Source organism: Hordeum vulgare, chromosome 7H, assembly GCF_904849725.1.
Source record: "Hordeum vulgare subsp. vulgare chromosome 7H, MorexV3_pseudomolecules_assembly, whole genome shotgun sequence".
In the NCBI taxonomy this organism is placed as follows: domain Eukaryota; kingdom Viridiplantae; phylum Streptophyta; class Magnoliopsida; order Poales; family Poaceae; genus Hordeum; species Hordeum vulgare.
The window spans coordinates 471,574,689-471,599,168 of record NC_058524.1 but is presented as its reverse complement, the minus strand read 5'-3'; the positions used below and the strand labels follow the sequence as shown (position 1 = coordinate 471,599,168).

General features: G+C 47.3%; 1 protein-coding gene and 1 long non-coding RNA gene across 2 annotated transcripts; one reads left to right on the top strand and one right to left on the bottom strand.

Moving 5' to 3' along the window:
- Positions 1-513: 513 nt before the first annotated feature.
- LOC123409330 (60S ribosomal protein L27-3-like) lies at positions 514-22,926 on the bottom strand. Its single transcript, XM_045102265.1, has 2 exons — positions 22,876-22,926; positions 514-1,019 (listed from the first exon to the last, which is right to left on the bottom strand). The coding sequence occupies exons 1-2, from the start codon at positions 22,924-22,926 to the stop codon at positions 657-659; spliced, it is 414 nt and encodes a 137-aa protein (XP_044958200.1). The 3' UTR covers positions 514-656.
- LOC123409331 lies at positions 1,349-3,930 on the top strand. Its single transcript, XR_006612844.1, has 5 exons — positions 1,349-1,568; positions 1,669-1,795; positions 2,909-3,002; positions 3,626-3,699; positions 3,782-3,930. It is a non-coding gene; the product is annotated as an uncharacterized LOC123409331 (long non-coding RNA).
- Positions 22,927-24,480: the final 1,554 nt, after the last annotated feature.

The following is a 24,480-nucleotide window of genomic DNA, read 5'->3' as shown; positions in this document are numbered from 1 at the left end:
TATATCATTAGTTGCTTCCAAGGGTACACATGTATCCAAGCGATAACTTCTACGAGGCTCTAATACTATGTTCAATTGAGAAAAACAAGTGAATGCATTTCATTTGTAAGCCACAAAGGGTACATGATAAAATGACAATATGAGACTAGTGTCTTGGCAATGCATAAACTGTATTTAAAAGCTATGCAAGACAGTGAAAGGGTCAATATGAAGAAGTTTACAAGCATACCAAAACAGTACTAAACCCAACACAACATGCCAAAGGACGGATCAGTGAAGCTTGCAAGGCAGTGAAAGAGTCAATATGAGGAGGCTACAAGCATACAAAGCAGTGTGGCAATTATTACAGTTAGAGGGCTAACTGAATCCATGGTAGTCCTACACAACTCATCAATCACGAACAAGACTAAACAATATAATCAGAATTGGGGAAATAAACGGCTCAGGGAATAAGTTTCAACAAAATTGCAACCATGTGCATCCTTTAGCATGATTTAATACATGGAACATCATCATCATGCCTTAATTAAATTCTCTCCGAGATCCATACTAACCACAAAATCCTCATGCACAATACAAAACAGTGATAGAGATAGCTCAGTGTGTGACTGATTGCAAGAACAAGGAACTACTGGTATTGTAAAGACGCTCTGCACCTAGAAGCGGAGCTTGGTGAAGAACCACCTGTTCTTGCCGGTCTTGAACCTCTCCTCGAGACGTGCCTTGGCGGCCTTGCAGGAGGCAACCTTCTTGTCGCGGGTGGTGAGAGCGTCGGGCCCGCCAGAGGCGAAGTCCTTGAAGTAGACGTCGAGGGTGTAGCGTGTGGGCATGATGTGGGTGAAGTTGACCACCTTCAGGAAGCACTTGACGCGCGACTTTGCAGTCTTTTTGACCGAGTCCTTGCGGATCACCTTCTTGGTGTACTTGGCTAGGCCGGCGACGAGGCAGTGGCCGTAAGGGCGTTCGCGTGTGCCCTCCTCGAAAACGCGCACAATGATCGCCTTACGACCGGCGAACCACTACTAGAAAAACGACTATAGCTAATATGAAATCAATGACGCACCATGTAGATATATGTGCGTTATTAATGACCATATTACTAATGACGCATCTGGTGTGTGATGCGTCATTACTATTTTTGTCCTGGCCCCACACCTTTTCTAGACTTAGCAGCGGAAAGTGCGCCATTACAAGTTTGAACGAGTAATAACGCACCACATCCACGATGCGCTACTACTAATAAATTTTTTTATTTTTTATTTTAAAACTAATAATAACACACCACACACCGTGCATCATTAATAACCCTGTTTACCATGACGCCCTCACGCAGCCAAATCCGAGGGGGCAGGAGCCACGCGCGACGATCCCCAACCCCCCGAGCGAGAGCCGTCGCCGCCGACCAGATCCGCCGCGCCTCCGGAGGCGGACAACACGGCGGCCGCCAGGATGCTGCCCGACGGGATTGCAGGACTCGAACAACCTCAAGGATGCGCTCAAGTACTCGGCGCAGATGCTCTCGGAGCTGCGCACCTCCAGGCTCTCCCTGCACAAGTACTACGAGCTATGTGAGTTGGGGGTTCTCTTGGCGCCGTCGAATTCCGGTAGTGCGTGTGTGTGGGGTTTCAGTCGGGGTTTGACGAGATTTTGCTTGTTGGGCTGCTGCAGACATGAGGGCGTTCGACGAGATGCGGAAGCTCGAGATGTTCTTCAGGGAGGAGACCCGCCGGGGCAGCTGCTCCGTGGTTGACCTCTACGAGCTTCTTCAGCATGCTGGCAACGTGTTGCCGAGACTGTAAGCCTCATTGCCCCCCTTTTTAACTCTTACAGAAATTGGTGCTAGTTCGATTTTACTTGCTCGGAAGAGACTGGCAGTGGGTACCATTCCAATCGGTGTGATATTGTCAGTAAATGACATGCCATATCCACATTAACAACAATGAGAATTGTGTTGATTAGACTAGTTTAAATGAAGTGCAGATTCTATGGAGACATATAGGAATGAAAGACTTATTGCATCTGCAGTTCCACACATTTGAACAGTAAACAGTGATATGTAATTCCATTCTGCCACCAGTCTCGTTGTATTGTAGATTAATTCCCAATATTGCAAAATGGACACAGTTTATTATTTGTTATGGTTCAGTAAGACATTTCATGCCATTCAACACGTGCTATATCATATTGTACTGTCATTCATGAAGTACCATATCAGTTAGAAGTTACTGTACTGATTTGTATGGTTGTATCAACTCAACCGCACCTGCAAATACCATTGGGAAAATATAATCAGTATTGTATTCATAGTTTGCTTGGTGGTGGGACCACTCAATTCTTTTAGTTGTGTCTGTTAAGTTTGAACACAATCGAGGAAACTTTATTCTTTACCACATCTTTGTTGCTTGCAAAGAGTGTGGAATGATATGTCAGGACTAGAATCTCCAATGACATTCGTGTCAATCAGAGGTGGGGATTTTGAGCTTGATTCGGCGTGAATTGTGATCATCGGATTTAGTTACCCTCGAGTTCATGGCGCTCCTTCCATTTCTTTGCTAGTAGAATCGCATGCTACTACCGTAGATTCCTTTTTTTTTTCTTTAATCATATGGGCATTTAGAGCGAGCTGCTGCTGCTGCTTGTGCGCCACACGCACTTGGACCGGTTAATAACGCCCCTGTGAAATCTTTGTTAGCTAGTAACCATGTGCAACTGTTTGGTACAATCCACATCCGATTGCTTGTCGTTATGTTTGGGTTGTGGATACCCCATCGGCTGACTCTCCATGGTCATTGCCTCTTATCTCTGATGTTAGATAACCGCAGGCTACATTCCTTGTGCATCTAATTATCTGTCTGTGCTTTTAAGTTGTGAACACGCCATTGGCTAATGTCTGCTTTTGGTAATGCAGCTGCGGAGCTTGCGGAGTGCTGTGGATTGTGAGCGCTCCAGCCTTGTTCGCTACTTCTCTACTGGTTCTGGGTCCTCTGCCATAAAGGAAAATGGTATGCTTGTCTCTCACCATTTCCATGCTTGATCATTTTTTGTTTCAGTGATTACTATGCATCCTTGATCTATTTTAAAATTAAGTTTGAGCTCCCTGTCTGATGACTTACTATTGCCATAACTCTTATGTTACTCATGCATGTAAGTGGCCTGTTACTGTCTAGTTGTGCCTGTGCTTGCTGTTTGGTATTGGTCGTCCTGGATCCTCTAGAATACACCATGCATGCCTCTTCTTTTTCTCAGTTAGCTTGGGGTATAACAAAGAGTAGTTTATAATGTGCAGGGGTCTAGTACATGGGCATATAACATGAACCATAATTGATTGATATGCTTACATTTTTACAAAAGAAGATGACAATGCAGATGAAGTAGATGTGCCATCCTCATTTCCAGTGACATTACTCTTTTTACTGTTCCCTGTACTCCTACTAGACATGCTTCAGCTGACTGAATTAATCCCTGTAATTTATATTAAGGTGTGGTTTGTCATCTATCTACTTTAGTTGTGCCCCTGCTGTTTACTGCAGGCAGTAGCTCTCTTTATTTCTCTTGGACTTTACGTGCACCGTGAGAATTGTGTGTCATTATTGGTGATATAATCTATTCCTTGTGGTTTCTGCAGGTGTCTAGAAAAGAATTGGAGGCGCCAGATTTTCTCAGTACAAGCAACCTGGGAAAGAGCTTGAGACCTTCAAGGTTGTGTCCTTGTAAATTATGCTCCGTAATTGAAATCCTAGCATCTTGTCTTGATATTCTGATTTCTTGTTTCATTTTTCAGGTGTCACTAGGAGTAAACGGAAGGTCCACTTGTAGAAGAACTCTCATCAACCGTGTCCCAAAGGGTACATCACTAGGGCGGAGGCGGAAGCTAGATACGCGCGCTATCTAGCGGGAGAGAGGAGGGAGCGGAGGAGGAACAAGATGAAGATCAGTTTCATCGCGATGATGCTCATCGTGACCGCAACCCTCTTCTATGTGATGGTAGTTTAGATATCGACTTGTAATATGAAGACAAACTCGCTACTCGCGGTCTCGAGACTCGTAATGTTCTAACTTTGTTCGGTATTTTGAATTCGGAGACGAATATGATGAATTGTATTCGGAGACTAATCTTCTATTGTATTTGATAAATCTTTTGTTTATATTTTGTGCGGTAATGTATTTTGTAACTTGTGCAAATATCAGAAAAGCAATTTTTTTCCTAATATTCATACTAGTGGCGCACCATATGTCACATCCCTAACCCTTAAGCAAGTTAGTCTTGTGCTCATGTCTTCTTTGCATTTGCATCTAAGATTTTCCAACAAGAACAAAGAAAGAGGTGAGGGAAAAACTCAAACCCTAGCCACTTCTTTAAACAAAGGAAATCTCAAACTAGTTAAAATCAATGAACCCAAAATGGCCTCAAAAAAAGTTCAAACATTTTGATAAATCATGAAAGTAAATGAGCATTGGAGAAAACTATTTTCTTGACACTTTAAGCATTTTAAATAAATGCAAAAGCTACTGGTTTCAAGGTTTAAATTTGAAAACAGAAACTTTAAATTTTCAAAAATGTTGAAAACTTTGAAAATGGTTGGGAATATTACAACAAATATTCAGGTGTGTTTAAAATAGTTTTTACAACCATTTTGGAGCTGAAATAAATAGCAAAACAATAGTTAGCAAAACAGAAACAAAATAGAAAAGAAATAAGAGAAAGAAAACCCTTACCTCTATTTGTCGCCGGCCCAGCCCACCAGGGGCTCCCCGATCATCTTCCTCCTCCTGCCAGAAGGCACGGGAGAAGATGAGCACGGCGGCGGCGCGGGCCACCTCCTGCGTGCCTGCTCGCTGCTGGAGGCCTCCAGGAGCGCCAGCGCGACGCCCGCGTCTTCTTATCCTTCTCCCCGCGTCGCTATCCTCTTCCCTAGGCCTCTCGATCCCCTTTCCCTCTCGGATCTCTCTCTCCCCGAAGCTCCGGCCGCCGTCGATCTGTCGTCTCCTGGTCCTCCCCGACCCTACCGGCAGTCTCACAAGATCCGCAGTGAGCTCCTCTTCCTGTTCCCCCTCTTCCCGAGGCCTTCCCCCTCCTCTAACCACGTTAGCCACCGGAGCCCGAAGGACCTCGTCGTCGGCCATGTCATTGCCGTCGATGTGGTACTCGGCTCGCGAGGCCGAGCTCAGGAATGAGCTCCTCGAGCTCTGTAGATGGCGTAGGCCCTCTCTCCCAGCTCGCTAGCCCCCTGCATCGGCACTCTCGTCGACGCCCGAGCCGTAGCCGCCGCCGGCCTCGTCGCCGGCAAGGATTCCAGTGACCACCGGGTCCAGCTCCACCCGAGATAGATGCGACGTTGCACCAGCTACCCGTAGCTCCTTTCTGCGCCCAAAACCGACGGCTGATGCGCTGTCTAGCTCTCTTCGGCGAGCCCTCCGCCGCGCCCGTGGTCGCCGCCGGCCATACTCCGGTGGGGGCCGACGTGGCCAAGTTAACCCAGTAGTTTAGGGGCTTAAACTCTCGCTGACAGTGGGCCCAAGGCCAAGTCAACGTAGTTAAGGGGCTGGTCAGCGCGGGATTAATCCCAGAGAGGCTGACCAGTGGGTCCCCCCTGTCAGGTTTGACCTGAACAGGTCGGCTGACCTGCTGACGTCAGGCTAATGCAATAAAGAGAATTTCCAGTATAGAAATAATTCCAGAAATGTTTAAAACTTAAAAAATTCATAGAAATTAATCCGTAGCTCCAATGAAAATAATTTATATATGAAAAAGTATGAGAAAAATTCAAGGAATCTGAATATGCTATTTTCAATCATGTTTGAAAAAGTTACAGAACCCAAACATGTAAATTAATGATTAATCCAATTGTTATAAATACTTTTAAAATGGAATTTGGAAAAATATTCAAATTTCATTATGAATGACATGATCACACACTGTCCTAACTACAAATCAGTACCCTAACATGACATCTCATGCATGTTAACATCAAGTTGATCTGAGCATCAGGTCGAATCAATTAAAACGGTATTCGAGAATACCCCGTTTGAATTGATATTTGAATACGATTCAAATCAACTTCAAACCTAATACATGTTGATTATATTAGTATATCTCCTTGCATTCTCATGCCATGTTCATGCATCATCTTGTTTGCATATGATTGTTATTGATTGTTGCCATTCAGTTCGGTAGGCTCCGCACCCCCGGATTCCACCGAATATCCGTCTGACGGATATTGTCCCTCCTCTGAGCAACAAGGCAAGCAACCCTTTTGATCATCCCGATAATTCCCATGTTCTTGCTCCTGCACTTATTTATTGCATTAGGATCAAATGCTTCAACTGCTTTTGCCACGATTAGTTGAACCCACTTCCTTTGCATGACCTAACCTTGTCACAGTAAATAGCCGAACCTTGCAACCTAGCATACCTGGTAGTTGCTTGAGCCTTGATGTGCCTTATCCTGCTATGCATGCTATGCTTAGAGTTGTGTATGGTCTGTCATCTGGGAGATGAACAGAATTGTGAGAACGTGTTCGGTAAGCAAAGGTTGTGTGTTGAACCTGATTTGGTAAAGGTACCGGTGAAAGGCTGTGTAGGAGTACATGGCGGGTTGTTTCATTGGAACCGTCCATAGGAACTGAGTTCTGTGTATGTAATCCAAGACTAGATACTACCACATGCTGGGCCCTGAAATATGACCCCGCTCGGCCTATTAATCGCTTAGTACTCGGTCCAGGAGTTGCAAGTAGTTTCTGGTGTTTATAGTAATGCTGGAGGCCGTGCATGGTGCTGACCTGAGAGGTGGGCCGTGATGCGGTAGGCAGTGGCACGGTGTACCAAGTGGCACCCGGATGGTGGGCTTGGGAACCCTGCGCACATCGTTTGAGGCCGTGGCGGAAACCTCGGCCGGACTTCCGTACGGGTTACTCTCAGATAGGCGATAAACCTGGACTAGGTACTAGTGTGGTTAACGGTCGTGGCCGACTCCCTCGCCGGGCTTCCGCTTGAAGGTTGCCGAGGTGCATGACGTGCACATGGCGATAAGTGGAGAGAGCGTGTGTGACGAAGTACACCCCTGCAGGGTTATGATCTATTCGAATAGCCGCGTCCGCGGATATGGACTACTTGGAGACATATGTTGTTCATAGATAACTTCAATGGCTACTCATAAAATTGCCAAGATAAGCGTGAGTGTCGTGGACGGCATTTCCGTATGGAGACGGAATGATTCCAAGATAGTGTATTGTTGTGTTGTTAGTGGACTCGTGTGCGAGAAATCAAGTTGTCAAAATTATTTAAAAATGCAAGTTGTCTAGCCACGAGTCAAATGCTGGCTTTCCGCATGAAACCCCACAATACCTTTTGATACCTTGCATGAGTAGTTAGTTATCCTAAAGTCTTGCTAAGTACCTTCGTACTCATGTTTGCTTAATAAATGTTGCAGAGGTTGCTAATGACCCTAATGGAGGGTTTTTCGTAGACATCGACGACGACGAGTAGCTGGTGTCCCAGCTACGATCTGGCCCTACGTGGGTCTGTAGTATAGTCAGGCCATGTGCCTTCTAGTTGCACTGTCTGTACTCAGACAGTTTAAACTCTTCCGCTGGCTTGTAACTGAATGACTGCTATTATGGGTCGTGAGACCCTTAATGTGTAATATTATATGTGTGGCTCTTCCGAGCCTCTTGAACAAAGCTTGTATGTTTATGGTTATGTTGTGATGCCATCGATGTATCTATACATATCGGTATGCCATGCGTACGTGTGTCGTACTTGATATGTATGGGGTTCGATTACCTAGTCGTGAACTTTAGTAGCACTCCTTACAAGGAAATGCCCCTTTGTGATCCAACGAGCCTTGGTAGTTCGCTACTGCTCCGGACAGATTGGTTGACCGGCATGTGTCCTTCTTAGCTGCTGTGTCTGTCCCCTTTGGGGAAATGTCACGCGACGTAATGGAGTCCTGGTAGCTTGCTACGACTCATCTACGATCGCTGATGACCGACACCTGCTTTGTTGGGTCATGTATGCCTGTCCTTGTGCGGTACTGCCACTTTGTTTTATGACTAGACATGTCGATCTGGGTTCTTTGACATTGGAATGCTAGCAACACTATTGCATACGTGAGTCAAAAGACGCAAACGGTCCCGGCTAAGGTAAGGCTGCAGCCGTGGAGTTAACCGTGCGTGAGACCGCAAAGGGATGCGATGTGTTACAGGCTAGATTCCTATGGCTTAGGATCGGGGTACCGACAGCGTTGGTATCAGAGCCTGACTGACTGTAGGATTACTAAGCCAAACTGGTCGAAGTTGAGTCTAGAATTGCTTTAGTTATATATAAGGGAATTGTTTGTAGAAGGGAACGTAAGACTCTTGTTCTCTTCTCAAGTTATTCTATTCTGGTCATCCTCGTCTTTTCTGCGGGAATTAAGGACTAGGTTACTCATCTTCTTCTAGGCTCGTGTTTCTGATCGGTAGATTATAGGACTACGGGTCAAGAGATATTGGGTTTCTGTCATTCCTAGGAAAAAGGAAGTAAGTTTGATGATCAGAGAGTTGAACTTGATAGTTGAGTGGTTACGCTATTCCATTTTGGGTTGTCTCAAAATTTGTTTTTGAGCATTTACAACCGTTATGCTGCCCAATTTTGCATTCGGAGCTCTAATGCTTTTGCATTACTCTCTATTTACAGATGCCTGGCCGTCCTTCTCGTCAGGTGGTACGTCTGACCAGGTGCATTGATGTGCCGGGTCATACGGCCATGCTGGTCAGGGTGATGTCGGTGTGCGGTTACCACTGATATCCCGAGTACACAGTGGAGGAACAGTACCGAGACTTCAACCAGAGCCAGTACATCTGCACTGTTAGGGCATATCCAGACTACCCTGAAGCTGGGAAGCCAATCCATTGGTCCTATGGGTTGGGGGTCACCGTTGACATGGCAGTACAGGATGCTGCCTATTCAATGCTGACCATTATGAGAGCGAGACATGCACTGCTGTAGAACTCAGAGTTCTGCTATGTTCTGGCCTCTCAGCCTGGTGAAGAGGGATACCTCAGTGGAGTCTATTTTGATTCTTCTATGGAGGATCAACTACTGCAGTCCACTGTTGAGATGCTAGAGAACAGAGACAGGGATGCTCGTGCTCTCCGCATGGAGCTTTATGCTACCCGTGCCCGTCTGTGGACGGCTTTGACGCAGCTGGCACCGGTAGTCCAGACAGGGTATGGAGAGATGGAGATGCTGAACCCTGTTAGGAACCATCTTCCGGCTCACGTTGACTGGCCAGCTATAGGAGGAGTCACACCTCTTCGGGGACCCCTCTTGCCACCAGTCAGGGGACCAAGGCCACATCCGTGTCCTTATGGATCCCAGGGATCTCAGGCTAGAGTGTTTCCTGATTCGCAGGTTGAGCTTCCAGGTCATGGAGGTAATCTCTATGAGATGTTCTATGTGGATGCCTGAGCTGTGAGCGGAAGGATAGCATGGTAGTAGCCGTACGTTCAAAGTCCTGCGTGACTTGTGAAGTATGTCTGTAATGTGAAATGAAATCCGGAGGCCTAGATAAATAATGTATAGGAAGCTTGTAAGCCTCTGATGAGTAGTTTCACAATTTCAGTAGTTTTCTCTTTGAGTAAGTTTGTACTGAACTATGTAAGGGTGTGTATGAACCATGGTGTATATATAGCAGTTGCTTGTTACCATGCTGTTCGGATATTCATTTCCGCATTCCGTGTGTTCAGTACATTCTTAATCCATAGCTAGTATTGATATGATATTGGTCTAAGCTATGAGTTTGTTTGTCAGGATGGTGTTCACCAGGTTGAACCGTGCCCCTGGTCATGAGCAAGGCGAGGGTAGTCAAGCGTCGCAGGAAGACCAGCCTCACCCGCCCTCTCTGGCGGAAATGATGCTTGAGGCAGAGAGAAACAAAAGGGAGACCAACCGTCTGCTAGAGCGTATTGAGCAGAATACGGCTCGACAGCCTAGGAATGCCGCAGTGTCCCTCAATGACTTTGTGAAGCTGAATCCTCCAAAGTTTCATCATTCCGTCGATCCCCTCGACGCTGATGACTGGCTGTGCAGCATCTCACGCAAGATTCGCTCTGCGAATGTGTCTGAGGCCGACAAGGTGACCTTTGCGGTGTATTTCCTGGAAGGACCCGCCAATCTGTGGTGGGAGAATTTTGAAGCTATGCGTCCCTCTGAACCAGTAGCCACATGGGCAGACTTCAGTGCAGCTTTTCGTCTGCACCATATTCCAGAGGGCCTGATGGACAGAAAGAGAGAGGAGTTTTGTGCCTTCACTCAGGGCAAGTTATCTGTGGATGCCTATAGCCGCGAGTTCGGTAATCTCGCCCGCTATGCAACAGAGGAGGTGTCTACCGACGCCAAGAAGCAAGCAAGATTCCGTAAGGGTCTGAGCCCTGAGCTCCGTCGTGACCTGCGCCTCCATGAGTGTGCAAGCTTTCAAGCCCTGGTCAACAAGGCGATCAGTGCCGAGACTGGTCATACCGACTTCGAAGCCACAAGGAAGCACTCCCGTGACTTTGGCTCGTCTTCTGGTTCCGCGTTTCCCAAACGCAGGCTGTGGGTTCCGAACAGTTCTCTGCCGCCAAGATACACTCTGAGGCCATCCTACGTGGCACCTCAGACGAATCAGGCCAACCCTCCAGCAAAAGCTTATGGTGGTCCAGCTAGCAATGCTGCACCACGTGCCAACCAAGTGATATGCTACAAGTGTGGAGAACCAGGGCAGTATTCCCATGAGTGTCCTCAGAATGTGGGTGCCAAGCAACCCGGAAAATCCGTCGGGCAGGCCAAGTCGGGCAAAGCTTACTATGTGAACCCAACTCATGCACGTGGCCGTGTGAACTATGTGTCAGCAGAAGAAGCTGTAGAGGATCCCGACGTCATGCTGGGTACGCTTCTTGTTAATCATCACCCAGCGTCCGTTCTCTTTGACACTCGGTCTTCTCATTCCTTCATTTCAGAAAGTTATGCACAGTTGCATAACATGTCTTTTTGTGATATGCCAATCCCATTGGTTGTCCAAACCCCTGGTAGTAAATGGCAAACCTCTAGGATAACCTATGACAATGAAATTCTAGTAGATAGGCTAGTTTTTCTAGCCTCATTGATAGCCTTGAAATCTTTGGATATTAATATCATCTTGGGCATGGACTGGATGTCAGCTCACTATGCCAAGATTGATACTCATTCTAGAAATGTCCAGCTTACCCATCCCTCGGGTGAGATAATAAATGTCTCCACTCGAGTTGCCAAATGCCAGCTCTACTCCCTAAATGCCAACCCTCTTCCGGAACTTGAAGACATTCCGGTAGTCCCTGACTTCCCGGATGTTTTTCCAGAGGAACTGCCAGGAATTCCACCTGACAGAGATGTAGAGTTCGTGATAGATCTTGTTCCAGGAACTGTCCCAATAGCTAGAAGACCATATAAGATGGCACCCCTGGAGCTAGCCGAACTTAAGAAGCAACTAGATGAGGCCTTGAACAAAGGTTTCATTCGTCCTAGCTCTTCTCCTTGGGCTTGCCCCGTCCTCTTCGTCAAGAAGAAAGACGGAACGGATCGGACGGTTGTAGATTACCGACCAGTTAATCTGGTCACCATAAAGAACAAGTATCCGCTCCCCAGGATCAACGACCTGTACGATCAGCTCGCTGGATCCTCAGTCTCCTCCAAAATGGATTTGAGGTTGGGATACCATCAAATCAAGATTAAGAACGGGGACATTCCAAAAACAGCTTTCGTTACTCGTTATGGCCAATACGAGTACACCGTCATGTCCTTCGGTTTGACCAATGCCCTGGCCACCTTCTCTTGACTGATGAATTCAATCTTCATGGAGTATTTGGATAAATTCGTCGTGGTATACCTCGATGATATCCTCATCTACTCGAAGAATGAACAAGAACATGCCGAGCATCTAAGGCTGGTATTGATGAAACTTCGAGAGCATCACCTTTATGCCAAATTTTCAAAATGTGAATTCTGGTTACCAGAAGTGACCTATCTGGGTCACGTAATCTCTGGTAAGGGTATTGCCGTCAATCCCGAGAGAGTTCAAGCTGTCCTTGATTGGACTCAACCTGAATCGGTTAAGCAAGTTAGGAGTTTTCTTGGTCTAGCGAGCTATTGTCGCCGCTTCGTCGAGAATTTCTCCAAGGTTGCAAAGCCTCTAACTGAACTCCTCAAGAAAGATAAAAGGTTTGAGTGGACACCACAGTGTGAGCATAGTTTTCAGGAACTGAAAAGATGCCTGAGTTCCGCACCTGTGTTGCTACCACCAGATTTTTCTAAGGACTTTGTTATCTACTGCGACGCCTCGCGACAAGGATTAGGTTGCATTCTCATGCAAGATCGTCATGTGATCGCATACGCATCTCGACAGTTGCGTCCACATGAGGATAATTATCCCACACATGACCTTGAGCTTGCAGCTGTGGTCCATGCACTAAAAATCTGGCGACATTACCTTCTGGGTAATCGTTGCGAAATATTCACTGATTACCAAAGTCTGAAATATATCTTCACCCAGCCGGATTTGAATCTCAGGCAAAGACGGTGGGTTGAGTTGATCTCGGATTACGACTTAGGGATAACTTACACCCCGGGGAAGGCCAATGTTATGGCCGATGCACTAAGTCGTAAATCTTATTGTAACAATCTGATGATACAACAAGGTCAACCACATCTCCATGAGGACTTTCGGAAATTAAATCTTCATATTGTTCCTCAAGGATTCCTTTCTACCCTGGTGGCGAAGCCTACTCTTAAGGATCAAATTATAGCTGGCCAAAAGCGTGACAAGGGTATATCACGGATCAAGGAGAATATTTTTAGCAGAAATGCTAAAGAATTTTCCATGAACGATCAAGGTGTTGTGTTCTTCCAGAATCGTCTAGTGGTTCCTACGAACCCACATCTAAGGCAGTTAATCCTTAAGGAGGCTCATGATTCTCCTCTCACCATTCATCCCGGTAGTACTAAGATGTATCAGGACCTACGCCAGAGGTTCTGGTGGACTAGGATGAAGAGAGAAATTGCTGAGTTCGTTGCTAACTGCGACGTTTGTCGTCGAGTTAAGGCAGAACATCAAAGGCCTGCTGGCACCCTTCAACCTCTAGCTATTCCTGAATGGAAATGGGATAAAGTTAGCATGGATTTTATTACCGGATTTCCCAAGACCAAGAGAGGAAATAATGCTATCTTTGTGGTCATTGACCGTCTTTCCAAAGTGGCTCATTTTCTTCCTGTTCGTGAGAGTATAACAGCTAGCCAGCTAGCAGAGTTATATATCTCCCGAATAGTGTCTCTTCATGGTGTTCCCCTGGAGATTAACTCAGACCGTGGGAGTATCTTTACTTCTCGCTTCTGGGAAAGTTTTCAGAATGCCATGGGGACTCACTTATCTTTTAGCACTGCTTTCCATCCCCAATCAAGTGGTCAAGTAGAAAGAGTGAATCAAATCCTAGAAGATATGCTCCGAGCTTGTGTTATTTCGTTCGGTATGAATTGGGAGAATTGCCTTCCATTCGCCGAATTCTCTTATAACAATAGTTACCAATCAAGCTTGGGCAAAGCCCCTTTTGAAGTTCTCTATGGACGAAGATGTCGAACACCTCTTAATTGGTCAAAAACCGGAGAGAGGCAACTCTTTGGCCCGGATATGATCCAGGATGCAGAAGAGCAGGTTCGCATCATTCGTGAAAAGTTGAAAACAGCCCAGTCTCGTCAAAAGAGCCAATATGATCGTCATCATAAGGCTGTGACCTTTGAAGTTGACGAGAAGGCTTACCTTCGGGTTACACCTTTGAAGGTACCCATCGATTAGGTATCAAGGGCAAATTGGCTCCTCGTTACATTGGTCCTTTTCGCATTCTTGCCAAACGAGGAGAAGTTGCCTACCAGTTGGAACTTCCTCCGCATCTTTCCAAGGTTCATGATGTTTTCCACGTCTCGCAACTGAGGCGTTGCTTTTCGGATCCTATCCGTGAAGTGGACCACGAAACGCTTGATCTCCAAGATAACCTTTCATACCGAGAATACCCCGTGCGTATTCTTCATCAAGCTGAGCGTACCACTCGACGTCGAAACCTCAAGTATCTTAAAGTTCAATGGTCAAATCATTCTGAAAAGGAGGCAACTTGGGAAAGAGAGGATCGCCTCCGACTTGAATATCCTGCGTTATTCCCGACGACTTCTAAATCTCGGGACGAGATTCTTTTGAGTGGGGGTGAGTTGTCACATCCCTAACCCTTAAGCAAGTTAGTCTTGTGCTCATGTCTTCTTTGCATTTGCATCTAAGATTTTCCAACAAGAACAAAGAAAGAGGTGAGGGAAAAACTCAAACCCTAGCCACTTCTTTAAACAAAGGAAATCTCAAACTAGTTAAAATCAATGAACCCAAAATAGCCTCAAGAAAAGTTCAAACTTTCTGATAAATCATGAAAGTAAATGAGCATTGGAGAAAACTATTTTCTTGACACTTTAAGCATTTTAAATAAATGCAAAAGCTACTGGTTTCAAGGTTTAAATTTGAAAACAGAAACTTTAAATTTTCAAAAATGTTGAAAACTTTGGAAATGGTTGGGAATATTACAACAAATATTCAGGTGTGTTTAAAATAGTTTTTACAACCATTTTGGAGCTGAAATAAATAGCAAAACAATAGTTAGCAAAACAGAAACAAAATAGAAAAGAAATAAGAGAAAGAAAACCCTTACCTCTATTTGTCGCCGGCCCAGCCCACCAGGGGCTCCCCGGTCATCTTCCTCCTCCTGCCAGAAGGCAGGGGAGAAGATGAGCACAGCGGCCGCGCCGGCCACCTCCTGCCTGCCTGCTCGCTGCAGATGAGCACGGCGGCCGCGCCGGCCACCTCCTGCTTGCCTGCTCGCTGCAGATGAGCACGGCGGCCGCGCCGGCCACCTCCTGCGTGCCTGCTCGCTGCTGGAGGCCTCCAGGAGCGCCAGCGCGACGCCCGCGTCTTCTTATCCTTCTCCCCGCGTCGCTATCCTCTTCCCTAGGCCTCTCGATCCCCTTTCCCTCTCGGATCTCTCTCTCCCCGAAGCTCCGGCCGCCGTCGATCTGTCGTCTCCTGGTCCTCCCCGACCCTACCGGCAGTCTCACAAGATCCGCAGTGAGCTTCTCTTCCTGTTCCCCCTCTTCCCGAGGCCTTCCCCCTCCTCTAACCACGTTAGCCACCGGAGCCCGAAGGACCTCGTCGTCGGCCATGTCATTGCCGTCGATGTGGTACTCGGCTCGCGAGGCCGAGCTCAGGAATGAGCTCCTCGAGCTCTGTAGATGGCATAGGCCCTCTCTCCTAGCTCGCTAGCCCCCTGCATCGGCACTCTCGTCGACGCCCGAGCCGTAGCCGCCGCTGGCCTCGTCGCCGGCAAGGATTCCGGTGACCACCGGGTCCAGCTCCACCTCAGATAGATGCGGCGTTGCACCAGCTACCCGTAGCTCCTTTCTGCGCCCAAAACCGATGGCTGATGCGCTGTCTAGCTCTCTGCGGCGAGCCCTCCGCCGCGCCCGTGGTCGCCGCCGGCCATACTCCGGTGGGGGCCGACGTGGCCAAGTTAACCCAGTAGTTTAGGGGCTTAAACTCTCGCTGACAGTGGGCCCAAGGCCAAGTCAACGTAGTTAAGGGGCTGGTCAGCGCGGGATTAATCCCAGAGAGGCTGACCAGTGGGTCCCCCCTGTCAGGTTTGACCTGAACAGGTCGGCTGACCTGCTGACGTCAGGCTAATGCAATAAAGAGAATTTCCAGTATAGAAATAATTCCAGAAATGTTTAAAACTTAAAAAATTCATAGAAATTAATCCGTAGCTCCAATGAAAATAATTTATATATGAAAAAGTATGAGAAAAATTCAAGGAATCTGAATATGCTATTTTCAATCATGTTTGAAAAAGTTACAGAACCCAAACATGTAAATTAATGATTAATCCAATTGTTATAAATACTTTTAAAATGGAATTTGGAAAAATATTCAAATTTCATTATGAATGACATGATCACACACTGTCCTAACTACAAATCAGTACCCTAACATGACATCTCATGCATGTTAACATCAAGTTGATCTGAGCATCAGGTCGAATCAATTAAAACGGTATTCGAGAATACCCCGTTTGAATTGATATTTGAATACGATTCAAATCAACTTCAAACCTAATACATGTTGATTATATTAGTATATCTCCTTGCATTCTCATGCCATGTTCATGCATCATCTTGTTTGCATATGATTGTTATTGATTGTTGCCATTCAGTTCGGTAGGCTCCGCACCCCCGGATTCCACCGAATATCCGTCTGACGGATATTGTCCCTCCTCTGAGCAACAAGGCAAGCAACCCTTTTGATCATCCCGATAATTCCCATGTTCTTGCTCCTGCACTTATTTATTGCATTAGGATCAAATGCTTCAACTGCTTTTGCCACGATTAGTTGAACCCACTTCCTTTGCATGACCTAACCTTGTCACAGTAAATAGCCGAACCTTGCAACCTAGCATACCTGGTAGTTGCTTGAGCCTTGATGTGCCTTATCCTGCTATGCATGCTATGCTTAGAGTTGTGTATGGTCTGTCATCTGGGAGATGAACAGAATTGTGAGAACGTGTTCGGTAAGCAAAGGTTGTGTGTTGAACCTGATTTGGTAAAGGTACCGGTGAAAGGCTGTGTAGGAGTACATGGCGGGTTGTTTCATTGGAACCGTCCATAGGAACTGAGTTCTGTGTATGTAATCCAAGACTAGATACTACCACATGCTGGGCCCTGAAATATGACCCCGCTCGGCCTATTAATCGCTTAGTACTCGGTCCAGGAGTTGCAAGTAGTTTCTGGTGTTTATAGTAATGCTGGAGGCCGTGCATGGTGCTGACCTGAGAGGTGGGCCGTGATGCGGTAGGCAGTGGCACGGTGTACCAAGTGGCACCCGGATGGTGGGCTTGGGAACCCTGCGCACATCGTTTGAGGCCGTGGCGGAAACCTCGGCCGGACTTCCGTACGGGTTACTCTCAGATAGGCGATAAACCTGGACTAGGTACTAGTGTGGTTAACGGTCGTGGCCGACTCCCTCGCCGGGCTTCCGCTTGAAGGTTGCCGAGGTGCATGACGTGCACATGGCGATAAGTGGAGAGAGCGTGTGTGACGAAGTACACCCCTGCAGGGTTATGATCTATTCGAATAGCCGCGTCCGCGGATATGGACTACTTGGAGACATATGTTGTTCATAGATAACTTCAATGGCTACTCATAAAATTGCCAAGATAAGCGTGAGTGTCGTGGACGGCATTTCCGTATGGAGACGGAATGATTCCAAGATAGTGTATTGTTGTGTTGTTAGTGGACTCGTGTGCGAGAAATCAAGTTGTCAAAATTATTTAAAAATGCAAGTTGTCTAGCCACGAGTCAAATGCTGGCTTTCCGCATGAAACCCCACAATACCTTTTGATACCTTGCATGAGTAGTTAGTTATCCTAAAGTCTTGCTAAGTACCTTCGTACTCATGTTTGCTTAATAAATGTTGCAGAGGTTGCTAATGACCCTAATGGAGGGTTTTTCGTAGACATCGACGACGACGAGTAGCTGGTGTCCCAGCTACGATCTGGCCCTACGTGGGTCTGTAGTATAGTCAGGCCATGTGCCTTCTAGTTGCACTGTCTGTACTCAGACAGTTTAAACTCTTCCGCTGGCTTGTAACTGAATGACTGCTATTATGGGTCGTGAGACCCTTAATGTGTAATATTATATGTGTGGCTCTTCCGAGCCTCTTGAACAAAGCTTGTATGTTTATGGTTATGTTGTGATGCCATCGATGTATCTATACATATCGGTATGCCATGCGTACGTGTGTCGTACTTGATATGTATGGGGTTCGATTACCTAGTCGTGAACTTTAGTAGCACTCCTTACAAGGAAATGCCCCTTTGTGATCCAACGAGCCTTGGTAGTTCGCTACTGCTCCGGACAGATTGGTTGACCGGCATGTGTCCTTCTTAGCTGCTGTGTCTGTCCCCTTTGGGGAAATGTCACGCGACGTAATGGAGTCCTGGTAGCTTGCTACGACTCATCTACGATCGCTGATGACCGACACCTGCTTTGTTGGGTCATGTATGCCTGTCCTTGTGCGGTACTGCCACTTTGTTTTATGACTAGACATGTCGATCTGGGTTCTTTGACATTGGAATGCTAGCAACACTATTGCATACGTGAGTCAAAAGACGCAAACGGTCCCGGCTAAGGTAAGGCTGCAGCCGTGGAGTTAACCGTGCGTGAGACCGCAAAGGGATGCGATGTGTTACAGGCTAGATTCCTATGGCTTAGGATCGGGGTACCGACAGCGTTGGTATCAGAGCCTGACTGACTGTAGGATTACTAAGCCAAACTGGTCGAAGTTGAGTCTAGAATTGCTTTAGTTATATATAAGGGAATTGTTTGTAGAAGGGAACGTAAGACTCTTGTTCTCTTCTCAAGTTATTCTATTCTGGTCATCCTCGTCTTTTCTGCGGGAATTAAGGACTAGGTTACTCATCTTCTTCTAGGCTCGTGTTTCTGATCGGTAGATTATAGGACTACGGGTCAAGAGATATTGGGTTTCTGTCATTCCTAGGAAAAAGGAAGTAAGTTTGATGATCAGAGAGTTGAACTTGATAGTTGAGTGGTTACGCTATTCCATTTTGGGTTGTCTCAAAATTTGTTTTTGAGCATTTACAACCGTTATGCTGCCCAATTTTGCATTCGGAGCTCTAATGCTTTTGCATTACTCTCTATTTACAGATGCCTGGCCGTCCTTCTCGTCAGGTGGTACGTCTGACCAGGTGCATTGATGTGCCGGGTCATACGGCCATGCTGGTCAGGGTGATGTCGGTGTGCGGTTACCACTGATATCCCGAGTACACAGTGGAGGAACAGTACCGAGACTTCAACCAGAGCCAGTACATCTGCACTGTTAGGGCATATCCAGACTACCCTGAAGCTGGGAAGCCAATCCATTGGTCCTATGGGTTGGGGGTCACCGTTGACATGGCAGTACAGGATGCTGCCTATTCAATGCTGACCATTATGAGAGCGAGACATGCACTGCTGTAGAACTCAGAGTTCTGCTATGTTCTGGCCTCTCAGCCTGGTGAAGAGGGATACCTCAGTGGAGTCTATTTTGATTCTTCTATGGAGGATCAACTACTGCAGTCCACTGTTGAGATGCTAGAGAACAGAGACAGGGATGCTCGTGCTCTCCGCATGGAGCTTTATGCTACCCGTGCCCGTCTGTGGACGGCTTTGACGCAGCTGGCACCGGTAGTCCAGACAGGGTATGGAGAGATGGAGATGCTGAACCCTGTTAGGAACCATCTTCCGGCTCACGTTGACTGGCCAGCTATAGGAGGAGTCACACCTCTTCGGGGACCCCTCTTGCCACCAGTCAGGGGACCAAGGCCACATCCGTGTCCTTATGGATCCCAGGGATCTCAGGCTAGAGTGTTTCCTGATTCGCAGGTTGAGCTTCCAGGTCATGGAGGTAATCTCTATGAGATGTTCTATGTGGATGCCTGAGCTGTGAGCGGAAGGATAGCATGGTAGTAGCCGTACGTTCAAAGTCCTGCGTGACTTGTGAAGTATGTCTGTAATGTGAAATGAAATCCGGAGGCCTAGATAAATAATGTATAGGAAGCTTGTAAGCCTCTGATGAGTAGTTTCACAATTTCAGTAGTTTTCTCTTTGAGTAAGTTTGTACTGAACTATGTAAGGGTGTGTATGAACCATGGTGTATATATAGCAGTTGCTTGTTACCATGCTGTTCGGATATTCATTTCCGCATTCCGTGTGTTCAGTACATTCTTAATCCATAGCTAGTATTGATATGATATTGGTCTAAGCTATGAGTTTGTTTGTCAGGATGGTGTTCACCAGGTTGAACCGTGCCCCTGGTCATGAGCAAGGCGAGGGTAGTCAAGCGTCGCAGGAAGACCAGCCTCACCCGCCCTCTCTGGCGGAAATGATGCTTGAGGCAGAGAGAAACAAAAGGGAGACCAACCGTCTGCTAGAGCGTATTGAGCAGAATACGGCTCGACAGCCTAGGAATGCCGCAGTGTCCCTCAATGACTTTGTGAAGCTGAATCCTCCAAAGTTTCATCATTCCGTCGATCCCCTCGACGCTGATGACTGGCTGTGCAGCATCTCACGCAAGATTCGCTCTGCGAATGTGTCTGAGGCCGACAAGGTGACCTTTGCGGTGTATTTCCTGGAAGGACCCGCCAATCTGTGGTGGGAGAATTTTGAAGCTATGCGTCCCTCTGAACCAGTAGCCACATGGGCAGACTTCAGTGCAGCTTTTCGTCTGCACCATATTCCAGAGGGCCTGATGGACAGAAAGAGAGAGGAGTTTTGTGCCTTCACTCAGGGCAAGTTATCTGTGGATGCCTATAGCCGCGAGTTCGGTAATCTCGCCCGCTATGCAACAGAGGAGGTGTCTACCGACGCCAAGAAGCAAGCAAGATTCCGTAAGGGTCTGAGCCCTGAGCTCCGTCGTGACCTGCGCCTCCATGAGTGTGCAAGCTTTCAAGCCCTGGTCAACAAGGCGATCAGTGCCGAGACTGGTCATACCGACTTCGAAGCCACAAGGAAGCACTCCCGTGACTTTGGCTCGTCTTCTGGTTCCGCGTTTCCCAAACGCAGGCTGTGGGTTCCGAACAGTTCTCTGCCGCCAAGATACACTCTGAGGCCATCCTACGTGGCACCTCAGACGAATCAGGCCAACCCTCCAGCAAAAGCTTATGGTGGTCCAGCTAGCAATGCTGCACCACGTGCCAACCAAGTGATATGCTACAAGTGTGGAGAACCAGGGCAGTATTCCCATGAGTGTCCTCAGAATGTGGGTGCCAAGCAACCCGGAAAATCCGTCGGGCAGGCCAAGTCGGGCAAAGCTTACTATGTGAACCCAACTCATGCACGTGGCCGTGTGAACTATGTGTCAGCAGAAGAAGCTGTAGAGGATCCCGACGTCATGCTGGGTACGCTTCTTGTTAATCATCACCCAGCGTCCGTTCTCTTTGACACTCGGTCTTCTCATTCCTTCATTTCAGAAAGTTATGCACAGTTGCATAACATGTCTTTTTGTGATATGCCAATCCCATTGGTTGTCCAAACCCCTGGTAGTAAATGGCAAACCTCTAGGATAACCTATGACAATGAAATTCTAGTAGATAGGCTAGTTTTTCTAGCCTCATTGATAGCCTTGAAATCTTTGGATATTAATATCATCTTGGGCATGGACTGGATGTCAGCTCACTATGCCAAGATTGATACTCATTCTAGAAATGTCCAGCTTACCCATCCCTCGGGTGAGATAATAAATGTCTCCACTCGAGTTGCCAAATGCCAGCTCTACTCCCTAAATGCCAACCCTCTTCCGGAACTTGAAGACATTCCGGTAGTCCCTGACTTCCCGGATGTTTTTCCAGAGGAACTGCCAGGAATTCCACCTGACAGAGATGTAGAGTTCGTGATAGATCTTGTTCCAGGAACTGTCCCAATAGCTAGAAGACCATATAAGATGGCACCCCTGGAGCTAGCCGAACTTAAGAAGCAACTAGATGAGGCCTTGAACAAAGGTTTCATTCGTCCTAGCTCTTCTCCTTGGGCTTGCCCCGTCCTCTTCGTCAAGAAGAAAGACGGAACGGATCGGACGGTTGTAGATTACCGACCAGTTAATCTGGTCACCATAAAGAACAAGTTATCCTAAAGTCTTGCTGAGTACCTTCGTACTCATGTTTGTTTAATAAATGTTGCAGAGGTTGCTAATGACCCTAATGGAGGGTTTTTCGTAGACATCGACGACGACGAGTAGCTGGTGTCCCAGCTACGATCTGGCCCTACGTGGGTCTGTAGTATAGTCAGGCCATGTGCCTTCTAGTTGCCCTGTCTGTACTCAGACAATTTAAACTCTTCCGCTGGCTTGTAACTGAATGACTGCTATTATGGGTAATGTGTAATATTATATGTGTGGCTCTTCCGAGCCTCTTGAATAAAGCTTGTATGTTTATGGTTATGTTGTGATGCCATCGATGTATCTATACATATCGGTATGCCATGCATACGTGTGTCGTACTTGATATGTATGGGGTTCGATTACCTAGTCGTGAACTTTAGTAGCACTCCTTACAAGGAAATGCCCCTTTGTGATCCAACAAGCCTTGGTAGTTCGCTACTGCTCTGGACACATTGGTTGACCGGCATGTGTCCTTCTTAGCTGCTGTGTCTGTCCCCTTTGGGGAAATGTCACGCGACGTAATGGAGTCCTGGTAGCTTGCTACGACTTGTCTACGATCGCTGATGACCGACACCTGCTTTGTTGGGTCATGTATGCCTGTCCTTGTGCGGTACTGCCACTTTGGTTTATGACTAGACATGTCGATCCGGGTTCTTTGACATTGGAATGCTAGCAACACTATTGCATACGTGAGTCAAAAGACGCAAACGGTCCCGGCTAAGGTAAGGCTGCAGCCGTGGAGTTAACCGTGCGTGAGACCGCAAAGGGATGCGATGTGTTACAGGCTGGATTCCTATGGCTTAGGATCGTGGTCCCGACACCATATTGCATTTTAGTGGGGCACGTAAATAAACACACCAATGACGCATTATCTAAAAGTGCGCCATTAGTAACCCACATCAGTGGCGCACTTCTGGGCCTAGTAATGGTGCACCAGGTGGTGCGCCATTGTTATGTAGATTAACAGTGGCGCACGAGGCGTGCGTCATTATTATTTATTAGTAGTGACGTGATAATAGTGGCGCACCTATAGTGCGCCACTAATAGCCAAAACAGGTGCGCCACTAACAACCTTTTTTCTAGTAGTGAACCGAGCCCTGAAGAAGGATCGCCGCCTTGCCGAGCTTTAGGAACTTTACCATCTTTGCGTGCTCCGCCGCTGCTGAGTGGGTTGTGTTGGTTGGTCTGGGAAATGGGGATAGAGGGGACGGGAGGAGCTTAGAGCAACTCTAGCAGACCCCGCATCCGCCCCCGACCCGCAAAATAACCGCCAAAATGCGGGTCGGGGCGGAAAAGCGTGCCCGATGAGACCCCGCATTCCGCCCCGGCCCGCAAAATTTTTTAGGAGGCGCGACAAATTCCCGACCCCAACTTGGGAAACGCGGGTTTTCCCCTCGCGGCTGCGGTGCCCTGCATCACAGAGAAGCAGTTGGCGGGAGGGACATTTCAGCCCGCGCTATTTTCCACCTCCTTCCGCCGCCGCCCCACCCTTGCTTCCGCCCGCCCGTCGCCGGTGATTTCAGCCATATCTGCAGGCGAGCCGCTGCACCGCCCCTCTGGGTCTGGCGAGAAGAGCCGCCCCCCCGCCGCCGCCGCCGGGGATCGACCACCGCCTCATCGCCGCCGCCGGTTAGTACCTTTTTTGTGGTTCCTACTATCCTCCCGCCCGCCCGACAAGATGGAGTTGACCCGTGCGAGAAGTTCCTACTATCCGATTCGTCCGATTCGGACGGCTCGGATGTTAAGACCATGCTTGCGACCTTTCATCAGCAAACATTAGTCATGGCGCTTGCCGTGAAGGAGCATGAAGACGAGAACCAGAAGAGGAGGCGAGGATCGACTCTCGGGCGTTTGTGCATTCCTCGGAACCGCCATCTTGGGAACGAGATGTTGATGCAAGACTATTTCCCGGAGAATCCTACATATCCTCCACACCTCTTCCGGAGAAGGTACCGAATGCACCGATCCCTCTTTGTGAAAATTGTTCAAGCTTGCGAGGAAAATTGCCGGTATTTTACTCAAAGAAGGAATGCCGCGGGCTTAAAGGGATTTAGTGCATATCAAAAAAAATCTACGCAGCTATGCGGGTGATTGCATATGGCGTTCCGGCTGACTATGCCGATGAGTACCTTCGCATATGTGAAGATACCACAATTGAGTCTGTGCGTAGATTTGCGAAAGTGATCATCCATGTCTTTGGTCCTGAGTATCTTCGGTCACCCAATGAAGATGACACAAAGAAATTGATGGCATCTAATGAGAGGAGAGGTTGGCCTGACATGCTAGGTAGCATTGATCGTATGCATTGGAATTGGAAAAATTGCCCCAAGGCTTGGCAAGGAATGTATTATGGCAAGTCTCGTGATGCAACAATTGTGCTAGAGGCCGTAGCATCCGAGGATTTATGGATTTGGCATTGCTTTTTTGGTATGCCGGGCACTCTCAATGATATCAATGTGTTGCAACGGTCTCATTTGTTTGCTAGGCTTGCTAGTGGTGATGCTCCTACTTGCAACTACACTATCAATGGGCATGAATACACAAAGGGGTACTATCTTGCAGATGGTATATACCCTCTTTGGTGCACATTTGTCAAGAGCATCAAAGAACCCAAAACAAAAAAAAAAGAATGTGAATTTGCAAAGGTGCAAGAGGCAGCCCACAAAGACATTGAAAGAGCATTCGGTGTTTTGCAA